The sequence below is a fragment of the Cervus elaphus genome, chromosome 29 (assembly GCF_910594005.1).
Source record: "Cervus elaphus chromosome 29, mCerEla1.1, whole genome shotgun sequence".
NCBI classification, from domain to species: Eukaryota; Metazoa; Chordata; class Mammalia; order Artiodactyla; family Cervidae; genus Cervus; species Cervus elaphus.
The window spans coordinates 36539233-36560266 of record NC_057843.1 but is presented as its reverse complement, the minus strand read 5'-3'; the positions used below and the strand labels follow the sequence as shown (position 1 = coordinate 36560266).

Sequence of the window (21034 nt, the reverse complement as noted above, 5' to 3'; positions counted from 1 at the left end):
GTAATCTAGGTTGTAGGTTGTTCTCTTTCATTACTTTCAGTACGTCCTGCCATTCCCTTCTGGCTTGGAGGGTTTCTATTGATAGATCGGCTGTTATCCTTATGGGAATCCCTTTGTGTGTTATTTGTTGTTTTTCCCTTGCTGCTTTTAATATTTGTTCTTTGTGTTTGATCTTTGTTAATTTGATTAATATGTGTCTTGGGGTGTTTCGCCTTGGGTTTATCCTGTTTGGGACTTTCTGGGTTTCTTGGACTTGGGTGGCTATTTCCTTCCCAATTTTAGAGAAGTTTTCAGCTATTATCTCCTCGAGTATTTTCTCATGGCCTTTCTTTTTGTCTTCTTCTTCTGGGACTCCTATGATTCAAATATTGGGGCGTTTCACATTGTCCCAGAGGTCCCTGAGATTGTCCTCATTTCTTTTGATCCTTTTTTCTTTTTTCCTCTCTGCTTCATTTATTTCCACCATTTTATCTTCTACCTCACTTATCTTATCTTCTGCCTCCGTTATTCTACTCTTGGTTCCCTCCAAAGTGTTTTTGATCTCATTCATTGCATTATTCATTTTTAATTGACTCTTTTTTATTTCTTCTAGGTCTTTATTAAACATTTCTTGCATCTTTTCAATCTTTGTCTCCAGGCTATTTATCTGTAACTCCATTTTGTTTTCAAGATTTTGGATCATTTTTATTATCATTATTCTAAATTCTTTTTCAGGTAGATTCCCTATCTCCTCCTCTTTTGTTTGACTTGGTGGGCATTTTTCATGTTCCTTTACCTGTTGGGTATTTGTTTGCCTTTTCATCTTGTTTAGATTGCTGTGTCTGGAGTGGGCTTTCTGTATTCTGGAGGTCTGTGGTTCCTTTTTATTGTGGAGGATTTACCCAGTGGGTGGGGTTAGACGATTGGCTTGTCAAGGTTTCCTGGTTAGGGAAGCTTGCGTCAGTGTTTTGGTGCGTGGAACTTGATTTCTTCTCTTTGGAGAGCAATGGAGTGCCCAGTAATGAGTTTTGAGATGGGTCTATGTGTCAGGTGTGACCTTGGGCAGCCTGTATGTTGACGTTCAGGGCTATGTTCCTGCGTTGCTGGAGAATTTGCGTGGTATGTCTTGCTCTAAAACTTATTGGCTCTTGGGTGGTGGTTGGTTTCATTGTAGGTATGGAGGCTTTTGGACGGTCACTTATTACTTAAAGTTCCATGTAGTCAGGAGTTTTCTGGTGTTCTCAGGTTTTGGGCTTAAGTCTCCTGCCTCTAGATTTCAGTTTTATTCTTCCTGTAGTCTCAGGACTTCTCCAACTATACAGCACTGATAATAAAACTTCTAGGTTAATGGCGAAAAGATTCTCCCCCGTTAGGGACTTAATTTTAGAACTGTAACTTGTTCCTGTTTTTGTTTTTTAGTTGATGGGATATAGTTTGGAATCTCTATCATAATATGTACTATATCTCTTTTAACTAATCTTCTATTTCCCATTACCTGATTCCTTAGGCCAACTCTTCTACAAGTATAGCACTTGTTGTTCATGGCATTGTTTTCCTTCAAGTGTTTGTGATTTTTAAAGTATATGATTGTATTCTGGTTGCATACTAGGGTGGACTTTTTTTTCTCTTAGCCCAAATGAGAATCCACTTGTCCTACTGGTGAATGATAGCTCAGGTACTCAGGTTCAGATCAGATCAGTTTACTTCACCTGCTGGTGATGAGTGGGGGCAGGGTGGACCATGGAGCTGGCTTGGCAGTGGGTCACTTGTCTTTTTTTTTTTAACCCATTAGGAAAGATTTTAATTATTTAAATTTTTAATAAATTTAATTATTTTAATTATTTGCTTCTACTCTTGGCATTGGCCTTGCCAGAACTGCCTTTTCAGAGATACCTAGGAATAGTTTTTACTGAGGCTCTTGTCCCTGGAATTAAGTGCTCCCTTTTTTGTTAGTTAGTGCTATTGTGGTTTCATTCTTTTTCCTATCTCTTTATTTATTTAGGGTTTGGGACTGGAGAGTTTCTAGCAGGGGCAAGTCTACTATCTTGATCTAGTCAGTGTTGCATTTCTTTAAAGCCTTCTTTCTTCTGTTGCCCCCAAGCATACCCTCGTTGCACTGGTCATTCTAGTTCCATATGGCATTTTGTTTCTACTTCTTTCATAGTACTTAATTTTATTCTAATTTGAAACATTCTAGGAAGTGTCTTATGTATCCTCATCTTTACCTTATTGAGTTAAATTCCATAGCCCAGCAGTGCAGTTGTCAAATTGCCACAGATGCTTCAGCCAGCGTAAAGAACAGTTGGTTTAGTAGCAAACAAGTGAAACTGTGATGTTGGAGAAGACTCTTGAGAGTCCCTTGGACTGCAAGGAGATCAAACCAGTCAATCCTAAAGGAAATCAATCCTGAATATTCATTGGAAGGACTGATGCTGAAGCTGATGCTCCAGTACTTTGGCTACCTGATGTGAAGAGCTGACTCATTAGAAAAGACCCTGATGCTGGGGAAGATTGAGGACAGGAGGAGAAAGGGACAACAGAGGACAAGATGGTTGGATGGCATCACCAACTCAATGGACATGAGTCTGAGCAAGCTCTGGGAAATGGTGAAGGACAGGGAAGCCTGGAGTGCTGCAGTCCATGGGGTCGCAAAAAGTCGGACACCACTGAGCGACTGAACAACAACAAAAGTGAAACGGGTTCAGAAGTACTATGTAGACTGTACTACAAGATACAAAATGGCTCCCCTACCAAGTTTTGCAAGATTCTCTGTCTCTGCAAGAACTTCTTTAATGTTTAGGTCAAACTTCTCAACTCCATGAAATAAGTATCTTCTAAAGCATGGTATTACAGTAGTCTGCAGTTGGGTTGACTTTCTAAGGATCATGGATCTATCCTTAGAAATGGCCCATCCGGTCTTCCTGGGAAAGGAGGCATTTCCCTTACAAATTTCCAAGGATTGAGTTATTACTGAGCTTAAATGTATACTCTGTGTCTCCTTCCTTCTTTCTGGAGTTGCTGTTTATTGAGGAAGTTAATTGTAGAAGAGGCTGAGAAGCTTGGAGTTATTAATTCATTAATTAGCTAAGTCATAATACTCTTCCTTATTCTTGATTCTATTTAATTAGTAAAATAGGAAACAGTTTCTCCTTTCATACATCTGTCAGTATCTGAATTTATTCAAACACTGACCTCAGTGTGGTATGATTAGGCTCTTCAAAGATTATCTGATTATGCCTGGGGCTTCTGATATGAGGTCTTGCTGCTTTACCTGTCATCATATTTCGAATGGTTGGAGTTGAGAAAAAAGATACCAGAATACTAAGAATTACCAGGAATATACTGAACCTAATACCAAGAATTTGCCAAAGAGATATCAAGATGTTAAATAATGCTTTTATTCATATTATAATGGGTCTTATTTTAGTTCTTTGGGAAGATGAATCAAAATGACATGAAATGAAAGAAGAGATTCAGTTGGAGGCCATTATTACACTGGGCAAGACACCGTGGACCAAGATCGTGGCAGTTGGTATAGATGAGTAGAGTGAAATCAGAGTAAGATTAAGGTACAGAATCTATAAGACTGAAGATGCTGATCAGATGTGAGGGCAAAGAGTTAGAAGTTTAGGACACACTGATTCGTGCAAGTCGGTGATAAGATGTTACGGTCCTCTAAGGTCATTGAGTGCAAGTATCTTTTTTTGCCTCAGGAAAGAAAATGTACCTATAAAAGAAAAGCATTTTCACCAACATTTGGTCAGCTTGCAGACTTACTTTATCCGTAGGAAAGAAAAGTTGAGCTTTTTGATCATTCTGTTTCTTTTGCTTTCTGAACCTGGTCCTACATTGTTCTGCAATTCTTTTTTCCTAATTGTCAAGTATTAGTTCACAAATCTTGCATTTAGTGAAGCTGTTTGATTTTTTTTCCATCTCTCATAACAAATCAAATGTACTGATAACGTTTAGAGCTAATTGTATGCAATTTAATTTTCAGATTGTGGTAATTATTATTGCTGTTTTTATTTCCATTCTTTCTTTCCCAGGCATAGTCAGCTATAGATATTCAACAAAATTATGCCCTTTGGGGTGATTTTCAATTTTCTCACTTTGGGAGGCATATTTTTGTTTCAGTCATGAAGGGTTCAGATTTGGATCATTAAACACTTGAGCCCGTAGTTTCCACATTGGCCCATTTAACACTTTACATTTCCTTGTAAATAGAAACCTTAGCCCATCTGTGTGCTATTTGGGTATTTTTTGATGACCTCATCTAATTTAGGAGAATATGTGCCTGTCTGATGTATAGAAAAGCCCGCCATGCAGGCGGTAAAAGAGAAGTAGCTTCAGTGTTCATGGATGATTTACAGGAGCAACCAGGGGGCCTTTTCCTCAACTCTATGCGTGGAGAAGCATGTGGAGAGGGGCTTGGCTTTCCTAACTGCAAGGAGTGTTTCTGCATATGTCTTGTAGGATGTGTCCATACCAGCATGTTTCCTTGAAGGTATGTGGCTTGTATTGCCACAGTCAATCTCACCGCTAGGGCCCCTGGAGATCAGACCTTGCTGATGTCATCAGTTTTCTTCCTCTCTAAAAGTTGTTATGCTGTGAAATGTGGAAATTCGCTGAGTTAACAGAGTTTGAATTGACAGTCTTCTTTGTTTTATTCCTCCAGAAATGCATGTTCTGCAGACACCGGGTTAAGAAGGTCTCTGGAGCCTGCATCCAGTGTTCCTACGGGCGTTGCCCGGCCTCCTTCCACGTCACATGTGCTCATGCTGCTGGGGTGCTGATGGAGCCTGATGATTGGCCATATGTGGTGAACATCACGTGCTTCCGACATAAGGCCAACCCAAATGTGGTAAGGCCTGCTCTCCCTTTGCTGATGCCCACGCTGCATGTGAATCCCCTCCTGTATATCCCCCAAGTCTAGCATGCTCTACTCTGTAATGTTATTCATTGATGATGTGTCTAGACTGTAAGTCTCTTGAGGGCAGGGATTATACGTTATTATTTACTAGTATTTGTCCCAAGACTCATTAGTGTCTGGCACATGCTAGATGCACCACATATTTATGAGTTGAATGAGTGAATGAACAGATGAATGGATAAAACTCTTTGTGGCTGTTCTGATTTGGGGTCTGTATACAGGGCTGCTGAGTATCATTGTACAGTTTATGCACTGTACATATCCAGAATGAGGGGGAGAGCATTTCTGGGAAGAGACTGATGTGAAAACATCTCCTGAGATCCTGCAGTGTTTAATCCAGACACCTGTACACTCTGGTCTTGGGGGTTTATTTCCTCTCTTCTAGAGAAAAAAAAAGAGCAGTAACATAGTAAGGGGAGGGGGAGGGTGGTCACAAACATTTAAGGACGTGCTGCCTGAGATGGGATAAGCTAGAGGCAGCACAGAGGCACCAGCAGGAGTAAGGACAAGCTCAGAAAAGCAGAAATGGAGAAGAGAAGTATACACGTCAGCATTTTCTGCCTTTTCCATTTCACTCAGGATTGAACCTGTAATTCAGTTTACCTGTCCTTGGTGAATGGACTCTTTCCTCTGTTTCAAGGCTTAGAATAATAATTCAGACAGTGCAGAGATGGTTGCTATGCCTTGGCTAGCTTTCCTGATCACCATCATTGTCTGTGGCTTTCAGTGAGGAGGCTGAAGCATCCTATTGACCCTCAGCTTCACCAGTGTGCTGAAGGTCCCAGGAAGCTTGGCCACAGACTATTTGCAGCCTCACATGCTTGTCCCATGTCTCTAATTACCTCTTGTGAGCAGCCTGTGGGCTGGGGAGCCATGACCCCTATACAACACATCTCTCAGCTTTTTGATTCCAGCAGCTTCTTCTGGTGTCTTGAGAAGTGCTTGATGTTTGTGGTTTGGGTCTTTGTGTGGATGCATGTGAATGTGCAAATGTAGAAAATGACATCACAAACTGTCACATCTAATTTAAAGTTATTTTCCATTGTCGTAGGCCTCAAGTTACATATTCATTCTTGTTTTTTCTTAATTTCTTTCTTGAGTTGGTGGGCTCTTGCTAAGAATAGTACATGTACTCAGCAGAAAACCCACTTCAGCAACTTTAAAAAATTACACTAATAACACATTGCATTACTGGCACTTTGCCATTTACAGTGCAGTCATGAACATTACCTCATCAGACAACTCATGAGGATATATTTTGGGATGTGAACCAGGTCACAGCCTCTGGACTCAGAGTTGTTGCTGCTCACACTTACATTCTGCCAGGAGCACATGTACAACCTCGTGTGAGTTCTTCTCGCTGAGCCTCGGCTTCCTTGTCTACAATGGCATGCCCATATTATCATGTGGTTTTCCGTTCACTTCACACTGTAAGCCCTCAGAAAATGAAAGTTGTATTACTGCTTTCTCTTTTTTATTACTTCCACTGCCACTGTTACTGCTACAGTCTTGTGAATTGGGCCACATGAGTAATACTATCCTCACTTTAAGGATAGGAAGCACAAGTTCAGAGAGGTTCAGTTTTTTGCCCAAATAGATTCAGTTGATGAGCGACAGGTGCTGGAATGTAAATATGTTTTCAGCCCATAGTCTACTGTTCGTTGAATTCCACACCCCAAACCTCAAGTGGCACTAGAGGTGTTCATTTGAACCTTTGCTTGGGATCATATATTCCCTTTTTAATATTCCAGAGCTCTGTGGTTACTGATGATTATATTGAAGTTGCTATTAAAGAGATCCAGGTGTTTAATCAGGACCTCATTCTTCTTAACTCTGATGTGTTTGGTTTATGTTACTAATGTGTTTCATAAATGATGATGAAAGAGAAAATATTTGACTTTGAGGTGATTTAGAAACTACTCTTCCCTACAGATCACTTTAGAACTTGGTATACTTTGGAAAGGGTGGGGGGAAAATCATATAATTTATAGCATTACATGTGGTGGGCTTTCTCTATGAGGAAAACATTTTAGTGTTCATAAATTGCCTTTGCAAAATTCTCTAGGTGGAAGCACTATGAACACTGGATTCCTGAAATACATTCCTGGTAGCTAATACTTATCCATTATTCTTAATTAGACTCTAGGTATGGATTCCTCCCAAAAATGTTTGACAACTTACTCAAGGGAATCCATAGAATCTGGCAACTTTGGTTAAGAGCATTTTAATTACCCTTATTGCATTAAATGTTCTTTCCTTTTTCAAGCATAAAAAAATTGAACTTCACTCAAGTATCTCTTTGTGTAAGCTGTGAATGCCAGGGGATACACTCCCCAGAGTCAGAAGTGTAGTTTGTCTGTGTTCTTGACCATGCTGAGATTGTTTGGTAGTAATAGGCAACTGCTGAATCATAGCAGTGAAAAAACTCATGAGATGAAGTCCAGGCTAACTTGGCAACCCATCACAGGCATTTCTGGGAGTAGAGGATGCCTGACCAATTTAGGTGAAATGAAGTATAAAACTACAGTTACTTCAGTACTCCAGTTTTACTTTTTTTTTTTTTTGCTTCTTTCATTATTTGCTTTTTGCATCCAAAAGGACCATTTTAAAGTAAATTCTACTTCTCCTTTAATGCCATAAATTATTTTAAATATACTAGCTTATTCGGTGTTGTTGATCTTTGAGTATAAAATCACTCTGGATAATGGTACAAACATTTCATCTGACTTATTATAATACACTTTTCCATTGGACAGTAAGCATACTCTGTGGTTAGAATGATAGCATTTGGGAAAATAGGTAGCTTTCAAATTCTTTACTATTATTTACTTATGGATGTACTGGATCTTCATTGCTGCTTAGGCTCTGGGTGCCTGGGCTTTAGCAGTTGCAGCCTGTGAGCTCAGTAGTTGTGCAGCCAGGCCTTGCTGCTCTGTGGCTCGTGGAATCTTCCTGGACCAGGGGTTGAACCCTTGTCCCCTGCATCTACAGGTGGGTTCTTAACCAATGGACCACCAAGGAGTCCAGCTTTCAAATTCTTGAAGTAGAAAGGAGCATGTTATAGTAAGTGCCCTGCTAGTCCCCCACCCCCACCCTCATCTCCGGTCCCTGTTATTTTAACCTAAATTTTAGTATAGAGTTTTCAGTGTTTTTGTCAAACGTATATTTTTTGACTGGTACCTGCTTTCTTGCAAGTAAGAGGTTTTATTCGTGTGTGCTTGTGTATGTGCACATGTGATAATGTCAGTAGTGTTGTGATATTTGATCATCCTTTGCCATGATCCACTGTGGCCTCTTTCTGGGCTCTATTTCTGAAGGTTCCATTGGATATATTCCTAACTCACTTACATGCATGTTGAACAGATGTTTGTAAGGAAAAGACAGAGAACACAATAAATGGTAAAAATGGTTTTGAAACTGGGAGCTTTGGAAGCATTTCTTATTCAAAGCAAACAATGAACTACTCACAAATTTTATACTTCCTGCAAAGTACAGCCACTGACTATCTCCTCACACCTGAGTTAACTAGACAGGTGTCCAGTGGAAGAGATGCCTGAATAACAAAAGGCAGCAGAGCTGAGAAAGATGGCATGCACAGATTTTTTTTTCAAGCAAATTATTCAGTAAACCTTCGTATTAGATTATAGTGTTTGTTCCCTGTGTGCAGTATTGGAGCTCCAGAATTCCTTGTACTTTATGCATTAATACGTTGTGAAAACCAAGGCGCCTCTAATACACAGTCTTATACAAGGTACATTGTTTTTATCTTAATACCCTCTCCTATCAAAGACATTTGAGAAATTTATTTCCTTTATCATTTCCTAAATTGTGGCTGCTAATGTGGAGATAGACACCTATTCAAAAAAAGAGGAAGAATTGAGTAGAGAAAACATCTTAGTGGTGAATTTTCTTTTCCTGCTGTTTGGTGTATTTTTTCATTTTTTCTATTCTTTTAGCTAGATCATTATATTTAGTAGATTTAACCAATGTTTTATCTTTTAAATTAGTACTCAGCAATCTATAGAAGCTGCTTGGTATAAATTTGTTGAAATAGCTCTCTAATGCTAGGGAATGAGCTTAGTGGACAAAAGAGAGGTAGTATTTATTGAGCATCTTTTATCAAGCATGTGTTACATATTTTATATGGGCACCTTTTTTCAAGGCAGTATTCTTGGTGTGGACATTGGAAAGTAGTGGTTAATGTTGGCTTCTGTATCAGCCCCTCCCATTCTGAAAGGTTGTCTTGTCTCTGTAGTTCACCTTCATGTGCTATTCTGTGTAGCGTTCATCTTTGTTATAGAACTTGCATCCTTGCTCAACAGTTGCTAACTTTTTTCCCTGCTCGTGTCTTGAGGTCCTCAGCCCAGGCAAGCTTCACTAAATCCTTCCCTGCCATCACTGTGCATGGCTCAGGACAGGAGGGGACACCTGCGTTGCCCAGGATTTGGTGAAGGACTTGGAGCAAGGCAGCCCTTCTGGTTAATCCATGCTTGTGTAACTAACCTTTGAGTGGTAATGGGGTGAGAATATCTGTCATCACTAACAATAATACCTTCCTTGGTATGCAGAAACAGTTCTCACCTTGCTAGTATGTGGAGCATTGGGTGATCAAGGCCCCTAAATTCTAAACCCTAAAATATTGCATAGCATATTATACTTTCAGTATTGGTTATTGAGAAAACACCAAATGATAAAAAAAAATATTAAAAAATCAGGAACACTTTTATATGAATTCATTACTTATAAAAAGGGTTTGCAGTGTTTCAGGTTGATTATGGATTGATACAGAGAGACCTCACTCACTCACTCCCACTGTAAATTCCCACTGATGCCTTTGGACATCACCATGGGTTCCAGCCTTTTACAGATCCAGCAGGTACTAGCTGACTGTAATCATCTTCTTGGTGCTTCTGTCACGCTGTGACCATGCAGAGTCAAAACCACGCACTCTGATGCAGAAGCAAGGCTCTTGGTTGCTGTGCTCTGTTCCCTAATAAGATAGGCTAAATAAAGATGCAAGTAAAATGTTTTTAGAGTCCTTGGAAGGAAGTCACTAATTCTATCTGGGGCAGTCAGGTGGCTTCACAGAGGAGGTAACATTTGTGCTGGTTCTAATAGAAAGGTTGAGTTTGCTAAGTTGATGTGTCAACTGCATTGGAGCTGGCACTGGAAGGCCACAGTGAAAGGAAACCAAACTCTTCACTTGTGACTAGTTCTCAGTCGTCTGCTTGTGTCTTGATTCAACCCATGGTATGAATCCATCTTCTTTTGGTTTTTTCTTTTCCATCCTTAAGTTTGGAGCTCCATGCTATGGCTTGACTCTGTCCCCTTCATGCTTTTAAGAAAGAGAACCAGAATTTATTGTAGTTAATACTCCTCTTGGAGAAGGAAATGGCAACCCAGTTCAGTATTCTTGCTTGGAGAATCCCATGGACAGAGGAGCCTGTTGGGCTGTAGTCCATGGGGTCACAAAGAGTTGGATGCGATTGAGCAACTAACACTAACACTCATCTGACAATGATCTGAATGTTTTCATTTCCATAAACCCTCTTTGTCACCCTGATCTGCGTGTCTTTGTGATTAACTGACAGTGTTTGGTGATTGTTGTTTTTTGTGTAACAATTGAGGTATTGCTAACCCCCTTTCTGTTCAGTTAGTAAAGTTTGTTATGACCAAATAACACAGTCTTCTTAGACTTGTGCATAATAATCTGATATTTGTTTCTTCTGTGTAAGTTGTTTTTGAAACGTCCTTCTGAATTTGTACTGTTAATGAATAGCAGAAAGCATTCTAACCAGAGCAGAAAGAAGAAAGCAAAGGTCTGGTGTAAAAAATTCTTAGCAAGGGTTCAAGAAAACAAATAATATAGTGATTTAGGGGTGAGTGTGATCTTTCTAAATCAGACATACATTTCAAAAAGAAATCCCTCACCCTTGTATCAGTAGTAGTGTTTTGTTGAGCTCTCAATCCATGTATCCTAGATGACAGAAAGTTAAGGCCAGATTTGCCTGGGAGAAGAAATACTTAACGCAGACATTCTAGAATATTTACAGTTGGAACCAGTTTTTCCCTTGTTCACTTTATTAGGTAAAACCAGTGAATACAGTGTTTTTCTTAATTTTATCAAGAAAATTAAACATATCCCACTTCAAACTTCCATATTTTATTAATAACCCTCATTTTAATTTCCTGCTGCTATTTCTGTAGACATTTCCTGGGGAAGGGCAAGGTCAGTGATCATGGAGCACTTCTCCTTCGGGCTTCCAGTCCGTAGAAGTGCTTCAGAGGCTCTGGAGCACAGTCTCAGGCCCTGGGGTTCCATTGTCTTTCCATCATCCCTGGTGTAGTTAGGGAGACCCAGGGCGTCTGTTGGAGGGACGTCGTACCTTCTGCTGGGCCTGGTTGTGGGGCATAGAGGAAAATCCCACTAACACTCGCCCCACAAGCTCCCCACCGTGACTTCATGGTCCCAGACAGAGGCTCTTCTGCCTCCATGGAGCCATCTCTAGCTTACCCTTCTGTCCCTCCATTTTCCAGTCCCTTTTCAGAGTCTAGTCACTTGGTAAGGGTCTTCGTGCCAGTCCCCACTCGGGCACCAGCTGCAGAGACTCCAGACCCATTTCTGCTGCTAATTAAAGTGTTTCGGGGGAGTTTTGAATTTTTGGGAAGAGGTAACAGATGCTTCCATTGAAGATTCTAATTTTAATTCAGTCAAGGGTACAGAAACTAATCAGAAGGGGGAGACCATGCAGGCAGAGAAAGGCCGAGTGCCTCGGTGTGGCACCTCTCCGGCACACTGTTCCCTAGTGGGCCGCCCCGTTGTGGCATCTGCATGTGAATGGCTGCTGCTGTATTGAAGCAGAACTGTACTTTGCTACCACATAGTTGCTCTATGTAAGGGGTTTATATTTCCATTCTGGAAAGATTTACCCTTAACAGTCTGGGCCTTTCCATTTAAGGAAAAATGTGCGAGCACCTGGCTCTTGAATCAGACTCATGATCAACAAGGCCACACTGTAATCCGGGGGCAGAAAGCAGAATCAATTCCCAGTGACTCAGAACAATATCTCTGCCTTTAACTACAGCATTTCTCCAGACTCTGATTCTTGTCCTTTATCCTTTAATCTGCTTGGGTTAAATAAACAAACATTATTTCAAATTTCCTGGAAGCATCAAAAGGCATTTGAAAAATTTTAGGACATAAGTTATATGGGATGCCTTATTTATTTTACAAATAGACATGCTTGCTCCTAAGGGCCCTAAGAGCCCCTGAAATAACTCTGAAGCAATGTTGGCTGCTGAGGCCTTAAGTGTATTGATGCGAGTGTTAGCCATCACCCTCTGTGGAGCCCTGATTTCCAGGAGATCTCTTGTTCAACAGCCTTGGCTATCTTCTGTCTCAAAAATGTGGAAAGGAAAATTTTGCCTGAACTTTTTATTTAGCTTTGTAAAACTGCAAAATAATCCTGACTTAAAAAAGAAAAATTCAGGAAAATTCTGCATCTTGGTTACAGGAGTTTGGTGTTTATCACTAAAGCAGACTCATCAGAACCCCCAGGAAGTACTTGTCATGTGGTAGTTCCTGTTTGGCCGTCTTATCCCCACCCCCTCCCCCGAAGTGCATCATGGGACCAGGGCCCAGTCAGCCATTCTACTGCAGGAGGGGCAAGTGCAGGAAGGACTGTTTCCATGGGACCCTTGATACTTGACAACTTCACAGGACCACACATACTGAGGGAAATCAAGTCTTGCACTCAAGAACCGCTTATCTGGTTACATTTTTTAGCATAGGTAAGGTGTGTTTCTATATGAAACACTTGCTCAGCTTTTCACAGAATTATTTCTCAGGAAATTTTAAGCTTTTCAGCAATTTAATACTCCTTTAAAAAAAAATAATTAGGGCATGCATTATTGTCTGATAGCTTGTTAAGAAAATTAAGTAGTGACACTAATCCCATATTTTAACATTGGTATTACAGTCAAGCACCGTGGATACAGTAGAGAAATATAAATGGAATGTGTCAGCAGACACACAACAGCAAAGAGAATTTGACATTCCAACATCTTGTAAAGCATAAGAGGCAGGATTTTCAATTCCTTCATGTAGAAAACAGTAATTAGATGCCATAGTTATAATGAAATCCATAGATACTGACACAGTATAATGAAACTATAGTTTAATGAGACTATTAACTGCAAGCAGTGGAAAAAGCACTTAAATAAGTTCCATCATTTTTTATCTAAAGGGCTACTCTCTAGGTCTGTGTTCTTTGTCCACATTCACCAAACATGATGTATAAAGCTCTAACTAGAAAGGCCTCTTGAGGTCTCTTGGCAGGAAGCCAGTCAGCCTAGGGCTACCCCATCTCTTTGTCCCGTCCTTCCACAGAGTGCTGGTAGCCATCTTGGGATCTGAGACATTTTTCACATGCAAATCAATACTTCTTCCCTAAAGGGAATGGTAAAAGGGATGGTTTCTTGACCATTCCTTATCTGAAGTTGACTTTGTTTTCACCATGAGATTGCATGCATCTCTCTGTCTTCTTCTCCCACACTGGGTGTAGTGGATCTGTGAAATTATAGAGTAGTATATGAAGGAACATAAGAGATTGCTTTTTCTACAATTTTTTTCAATAAAATAGTCTTTTAATTTTTCTTTCAGCCATTACTGAGCTGACCTGGCACACAGAAGCTTTTTCTTGGGGCAAGAGGGAGGGAGAAGTGAACCTCATTTCTTTGTGGGCATCGAATGTCCTTATGAGTTATTTTCAATTGTATTTGTCTCTCCTTGAGTGTTAGGTAGGCCTTTTAGTCAGGTTTGTCCCCATTTTCTTATATATTTCTCAGGACTTGGAAGAAAATTAAAAATTTGCAAACCCTTACATTAAACAACTTTTAACTGTATCTTAAAATCTTTTGTCTTGTATCTTTATCATGTATTTGGAGAAAAGAAGAGCATCCTTAATAAATGCTAAGAAGAAGCTTTGGCTGAGGCTTCAGGAACCACAGAGGTTAGCATTAGATGTTGTTGGAGGGAACACGAGGGCTATAGGCAGGGGGCTGGGAAGGGAGGGTTGCTGCCCCAGAGCCTCTCAGTCCTTCCCCTCCCCTTCCTGCCTCCACTGGAGCCCACACAGCACTCTTTCAAGCACAGTGCTGGGCACAGAGAGACATTTAATTAACACTTGATAGACTGACAGATGGATATTAGCTTGCTTAATTAATAGTGGATGTTAAAGGCTTTGTGGATTTGTCCCCTTTGATTAACATCCTTGAGCCCACGTGGCAGAATCTGCACTGCTCCTGCTGCGGTTGTGATGAGTGGTAGGAAGCTTTTGGCTGACTTCTCCACTGCTCCTCTGGCTGTTTCTCCTGCGATTTTCAAGGAAGCTTAGGAAGCTTGCACGTGTTCATTCTCAACCTCTCTCTACCTCTTTCTCTCTCTCCCCGCCTTTCTGTCTGATGCTCATGGAAGTAGTGTGCCTGTATAGAGTCAGAATTGACTGTGCCACCCTGATTTTCTCTTGTGCTCAAGGTGACTGTCGTTTTTTGTTGAGAGCAGCATATCGAGGTAGATGAGGTAAATAAAATTAATAGTAGCTAATATTGGTATAATGCCTTTTATGGTTTATTGAACACTTTCACCGGTAGTGCATTGTCTCTATTGGGCCACACAGTAACCCTCTGTTGCAGATTTTTCTAATTGTATCCATTCTACAGGTGATGAAAGGGAACTTCACAGAGGTTCAGCAGTCATTAATGTTTCAGAACTTCCCTGTCTCCAAAGTCAGAGCACGTGGTGTGTCATTGAGACGGTGCTGATTTGGCTACACTTTTCCAGTTTGAGATCATGCCTTGAATTAGTTTACATGGCCTCATTATTTACCTAGGCTTCCTTCTTGGTGACATAGAACAATTATTAAGCCCTTTAATTAATCTGTTTTGCTTTACATCACCTTGTTAAGAAAATCTTTTCATCTCTTTTAGCTATTTTTAATCCAGTTACCCACTGTGATTGAGATCCAAAAAACCTTATGGGTAGGAGACCTGTGTAGTAATGCCCCATGTCCCTTGCTTCTCTCTGTTGAAAACGCCCCATCTGAGGTCATTTTTTAAAATTACAGTTCCTTATAAATGAATGAATACTTTCTCTCCTCATTTCTCCTAAATTATAATTCATTCCAACATTGTTTGTATATTTTAGGTTCTTTGCATTTTCATGTAAAATGAAAACACACACACACATATAATGAAATGAAATGAAATATAATAAAATGAAAACACACACATAGCCTGCTATGAATGATTGAGTTTGTTGAATCTATAGTCCCCTCCCCAATCCCCCAGTTTTACAGTTAGACCCAAGAAGCCTGAAGAGCATCTGAAATATAAAAGCCCAAGGCAGAGCTTCTGGCTCCAGGCATCCAGGGACTCGCATACTCTCTAGCAGCTAATGAGATTGGAAATGAGTTAGCAAGAGCTCACATCAGATTCCATCTCAGCGGTGTACACTCCACCTCTCCAACTGATGGGAACTTTCCTCTCTGCTCTTCATAAAGTACGTTACTGAAACTATTCAGAGTGGAAAGCAGGTGTTGCCTGCCTGTTGAGAGTTTCCTACATTAACCCAGTGAAGCCTCTGAAGATGTTTCTCCCATCCCAGTCCCCTTCACTTAGCTCCTGAACAAGACTACCACCTCTGAAGTGAGCTAATGACTCAAATGGAAAATAATTCATGTTTTTTTTTTCTCCCTCAGTTTCTTCCACAGCCTGTTAGTTATACTTCTACAGACGTTAAACTGAATAAGGCCTTAAATCTGCTGGGAAACTGCTTACCACCATTTCCCACTGTATTATATGTTTGTACTTAAAAACCCATGAGAAATCAACTACACGTGAACAAACAGACATATCGAAAATTAAATACTTGTGACATTTTTATGAGCCTGCATGTGCATTTGTGCTATAAGAGCAATTATTTCTTCATGAAGCTCCAGGGATTTAGGTTTTTCTGGGTAAAATATTTGTACCTAGCTCTTGTAATTTTACAAAGAAACCTTTCATTATTACAAGGCACATTTAGATGAGTGATTTTTGCTGTGTAGGTTTGGTGAAAGAATAATAGTTTGTATTAATTTATTACTCTGATACCTGTGGGACTTTTTATAAAATGGATACCTTGAAAAAATATAACATCTCACATGTTATTAATTCATAGAAATTAGGGAGTAATAATAAAGTTGAGAAGGTAAAAGGGTTATTGGACATACATGGAAATGTGCATTTTGGCCTGTTCATGGAATAAGTTGCTAAGCTTTTTCCTTCACCTCTCCAGTCTTACTGATTGAATGATGGATGTATCTATGAGAGGTACCTATGTGTACATCTACATATACTATTTTATTGGGATTTGTACCCTTTATTAACATCATTATGCAGATGGAGGACAAACTCAGGGATTTTCCTAAGATGACGTCCCTGCCCATGACTCATCTCATCACATGGATGGTGGGTGACCCTCCTTCAGGGTATGAGCACACATCTGCCTTCCCAGGGCTGATAAGAGAAGACTCTTCTTGCCAAGGATTGAAATCTTCCTTCCTCTGCCATACAGGACTCCTTGCCAAGTGATCACTGCAAAGGTCATATTTGAACTAACTCCTCTCTGCTCTCTGTCAGAAACTCACTGGGGAGAAATAATATTGAATATTGGAGAATACAGTATATATTCCAATGTCAGTACTTAAGTTAGGTTCCTGTTCCAGTTTAGGTCACCCCAAAATTACTCATTTTAGGGTCCATAACTTCAGTCTTCACAGAGATGTCTTCATGGAGTTTCGTTTTACTGCTGTATCCATTTATTGACAGTTTATACAAGCAGCATATATAAACAACATTGTTGTGAGTTTTATAAGGCTGTTGTTAAAAGGTTGAGTGCTGTTCCTTTAAATAGATAAAATCCTTTGAACAGTTTAGTATCAAGAGAAATTTGTCTGTGAGAGCATGAGGGGAATAATTGAAAATTTCTTTCTAAATTCTAGCTCCAATTTAACAATTCCATCAGTTTTGAGCATAGGCAGAGGTGGCATTAGCAGTTTCTGTGACTCTGTCCACAATGGAAATCACATACCTTTGGGAGAGAGATCTCAAAATATTACTTATGCCCACTGCATCTTTGAAATTAGGATATTAATAGTTGTTATTAGACCTGCCACTAGGTATTAGTATTTAATACATTGTTAAAGAAGTACATATATTATACCACAAATTTGTTTTTTCAGTATTATTTCAGTGTAATCTGGGGGGGGGGATAATCTTGTGTTTTATTTTATGCATTTAAAAACATTGTTCTAAGTAGGGATCCATAGGTTCACAAGTTAACCGAGGGAGTCCATTGGCGGCAAACACTCCATTCTCATTGGCCTTCTGGGCACATATGTATATGGGGCCTCCTGGGCCCCTTAGGCCTGGTTCAGATGATCAGAAGGCTGTGGTGATGATTATTAAAGAAATACAATTGACTCTTGAACAACATGAGTTTGAACTGTGCAGGTCCACTTATATGTGAATTTTTTTTCAATGAGTATAATACCTGTATTTTCATTTTATAGATCTTTAAATTAACTAAATGTGTAGAAAAGTTTGTGTTTGATTAGAGATCACTGTATATGGCATCAAGAGTCCTCATTCTGTCCAAACTGTTTCAGCTTCCTGCTCTTGGTTGAGTCATGTATTAATTCCTTCATTTTTGAGGCAGAGAGAACAATATGCAAATTTTTGACTGTGAAGGGGTTGGGGGTGCCCCTAACCCCTGTGTTGTTCAAGGGACAACTGTATATAGCGGAAACTACAAAGAGGTATGTAAAGAACCAAACAGATAAAATCCCATTATCTAGGGTTAAATATAGCCAACAGTTTAGTATATTATTTTCTTAATAGATCTGATCCTGTGTGGGTCCACTTATACATGGATTTTTTTTCCATAAATACATACTGAATTCTATACAATCCATAATTGATCAAATCTGTAGATATGAGTGCTAACTGTAAAATTATATGTGAGTTTTCAACTGTGTGTGAGGGGGTTGTTCTTTTTTCTTAGTTGTGTGTTTGACAAACCATCACAAAACTTAGTGGCTTTAAACAACAACTCTTTAGCTACTGATTCTGCTTCTTTTTGTTGTTCAGTCGTGTCTGACTCTTTGCAACCCCATGGACTGCAGCATGCCAGGCTTCCCTGTCCTTCACTATCTCCTGGAGTTTGCTCAAACTCGTGTCCATTGAGTCGATGATGCCATCCAACCATCTCATCCTCTTTTGTCCCTGTTTCCTCATGCCCTCGATCTTTCCCAGCATCAGCTGTCATCAGTGAAGGCTGGACTCAGCTGGGTAGTTCTTCTGTTTCAGACTGGTTGCCTCATTCATCTGTGGTCAGCTGAAGAACTGCTTGTCTTCTTTTGGGTGGGTTCTCTCATATGTGTAGGGCCTCATCTCTGGTCAGGGTGGTCTCTCATCTGCCAGCAGGAGGATAACTCGAGTTGCTTCACAGGACAGAATCCGTGGCCCCTGGGGAGAGGGCAGGCATGTAAAGAGGCTTTGAATATACATACCATTACTTCTGTTGTATTCTTTGGGCCAAAGCAGGTTAAACCAGAAAACTAGCTCAGATCTGAGGGTTGAGGAAGTAGACTCCAGCCTTTGGTGGGAGGAGCTGCAGGTCACATTTCAGAGGATGTGTGGAAACAGGAAGGAGTGAAGGTTTGTGAGCATTTTTTGAAATTTGTTGCAGTGTATATATGTGAGTGAATATGCAATTATATGTTCTGCATTTTTCATCTCCAGATAGGCTCCAAATCAAAGTTGCTTATTTGACTCTGTGATTATACTGGGGAGATTAAACAAAGTGTCTCAGATGGTATGTAGAACAGAAGAGGCAGTCAGTAAATAAGTTAGAAAAGAACAGAAGGAAATGTAACTTCTTTAGGCAACTGTTCGAATTCCTTTCCTGTCACTTCCTGTTTGGTTTTATCTCTCCTCTGATGTCTTTATTTCTCCTCTGATGTCTTTCCACGTGTGTTCCCCTGGTTGATGATACCGACACATGCATTCGTGATGGGAGAGCACCTGGTTCTGGGCCCCACTTCAGCCTCTCACCAGCTTTGAGATCTTGGAAAAGTCACTTGACCTGTACCTCAATGACTTCATCTATTTAATGAGAATTAACAACTACAGAGTTATTGCGAGAGTTTAATTAACTCATGAGTATGGACATGTGTTGGTAACATATCCGTGTTTTTTGTCCCAGTGACTCTTTGATGCTTTTGTAGAATGTCTATAACAATTTGTTAGTTAACATTTTCTTTTCACATCCCTAGAATTTTGAACTGTTTCTATCTTTTTAAAAAGAGAAGTTGAGGTTTTTTTCCCCAATTAAAGCACTGTTCATTTCTGCATAGTGTATGTTAAAGAAAATTTGATTTTAACAATCTTAGCCTGTGCAGTAATCTTCAAAAACCATAATCTGATGGAGCCCCTTGCATAATGTCTGTCTTCTCCAATGAGAAATGACATTCTTAACATCAATAGATTCTTAGGCTTTTCTGACAGGAAGTATTTTTGAGTATGTATAATCAGTTATAGGATATGCTTGTCAATAAATTTTTCCTGCAAGAATAAATCAGAAATCATATCAAAATAGCATTATGAAAAAAAATCTGTTTTCTTTAATACTTCCCATGAAATGGTCAGTCATGCTTGAGGTTTATAAAAATTTTTTATTTAGATGAAGGCAGTTTATTTAATTTGTGTGCTGGCCATCTTTCCAGCTAGCCAGTTTGCATAAATTTCATGTCCTAGCAGGAAAAAAAAATAGTTGTGGTCGAGAATCAACCTTTTCTCTGTCAAGTCTCTATCATTTTTCTTTACCCTTGACTGACTGCTTCCACTTCCCAGACCCTGTGAATTTCACCATAAACCTTTATTACCACCCCCTACCCACACACATGCCTAGCTACCCTAACAAAGAGGAACTTCTTCCTAAAACTCCCCTTTGCTTCTTTTTGCTCTTTTCTGGACAATGAGTAATTAGAACCAATCTTCTCCCACTTAAAAAATATGTCTGTCCTCGTAGATCATTTATTTAGGGTTTTTTTTTTCCTGTCCATTTATTTTTCCATTCATTCATTCATTGTTTATCTGGCAGCAACCATGTTGCATGCCATGGATAAAAAGACAAATTGGTCCTGGCACTGACTGGTGGATTTTGCCCTGTTACAGGAGGGATAGTCAGTGAAAGTGACGTTTGACCAGAGCCTTAAGAGAGTTGTAAACAAAGGCTTTGAGAGTCTTGAGGGTGGAGGGAGGAGACCACGTTATTTACGCCTCCTTCCTAAGGCCCACAGCCGCGCGCCCCTGTTTGACAAGAATTAGAGCCCCAAGAGGATGGGGTGAAGAGCAGAGCAGTGATGAGTTAGAGCTGGTTGGAGCCCTGTCACGAGAAACCAGGGCACTGGCATTGTCCTGCACGCCAGTTACTGGGGTACTGTAGAGCGGAGTGGTCTATTTACCTGGGGCTAGGGTCTCATATACAGTCTCTTCTTATAATGAAGCCACTTAACAGTTGCTGAGAACTAATTGCTTGTGAGTCTAGACATTTTATGTACTTCATATTATTTCATAGCAGACCTTTAATGTAAGTATTACTGTTCCTTCTGCAGATGAGCAAACCGAGGCTGATAAAGGTTATGTAACATCCTTATGATCACATAGTTAGTATGAAGGTGAGCTTATAATTCAGATCCAAAACATTGTTTCCTTAGAGGGTGAGTTCCAATTTTAATAAAATATGCATGCACGAAGAAATTAATATTATAGTAAAATACACTACATGCCATTCGGACTATGAGTGTTTTTTTAAGGCCGTTTGACAAAGAGGGACAGCGTTTGAAAAAATACACTGCCAATATAAAGCCCCCTTTGGCCTTAATCCAGGTCACTCAGAGCCGCTGTGTTCAGTCACCCAGGTTGTGAACTTCACCTCCTAGAGGCAGTTATAACCAGTACAATTTTAGGAAGCAGTCATAGGCTTAATTTTGGAGTTCCAGAATTCTACAAACTGTGCCTTCA

At 39.9% G+C, this 21034-nt stretch overlaps 1 protein-coding gene across 3 annotated transcripts in view; it reads left to right on the top strand.

The window, feature by feature from the left end:
- The window catches only part of KDM4C (lysine demethylase 4C), a 402052-nt gene that overhangs the window by 329398 nt on the left and 51620 nt on the right, over positions 1–21034 (top strand). For all 3 annotated transcript variants that reach the window (XM_043891189.1, XM_043891188.1, XM_043891190.1), the window contains one exon: positions 4655–4840. In XM_043891189.1, coding sequence (XP_043747124.1) covers positions 4655–4840 — 186 coding nt within the window. The remainder of the gene's footprint in view (positions 1–4654; positions 4841–21034) is intronic.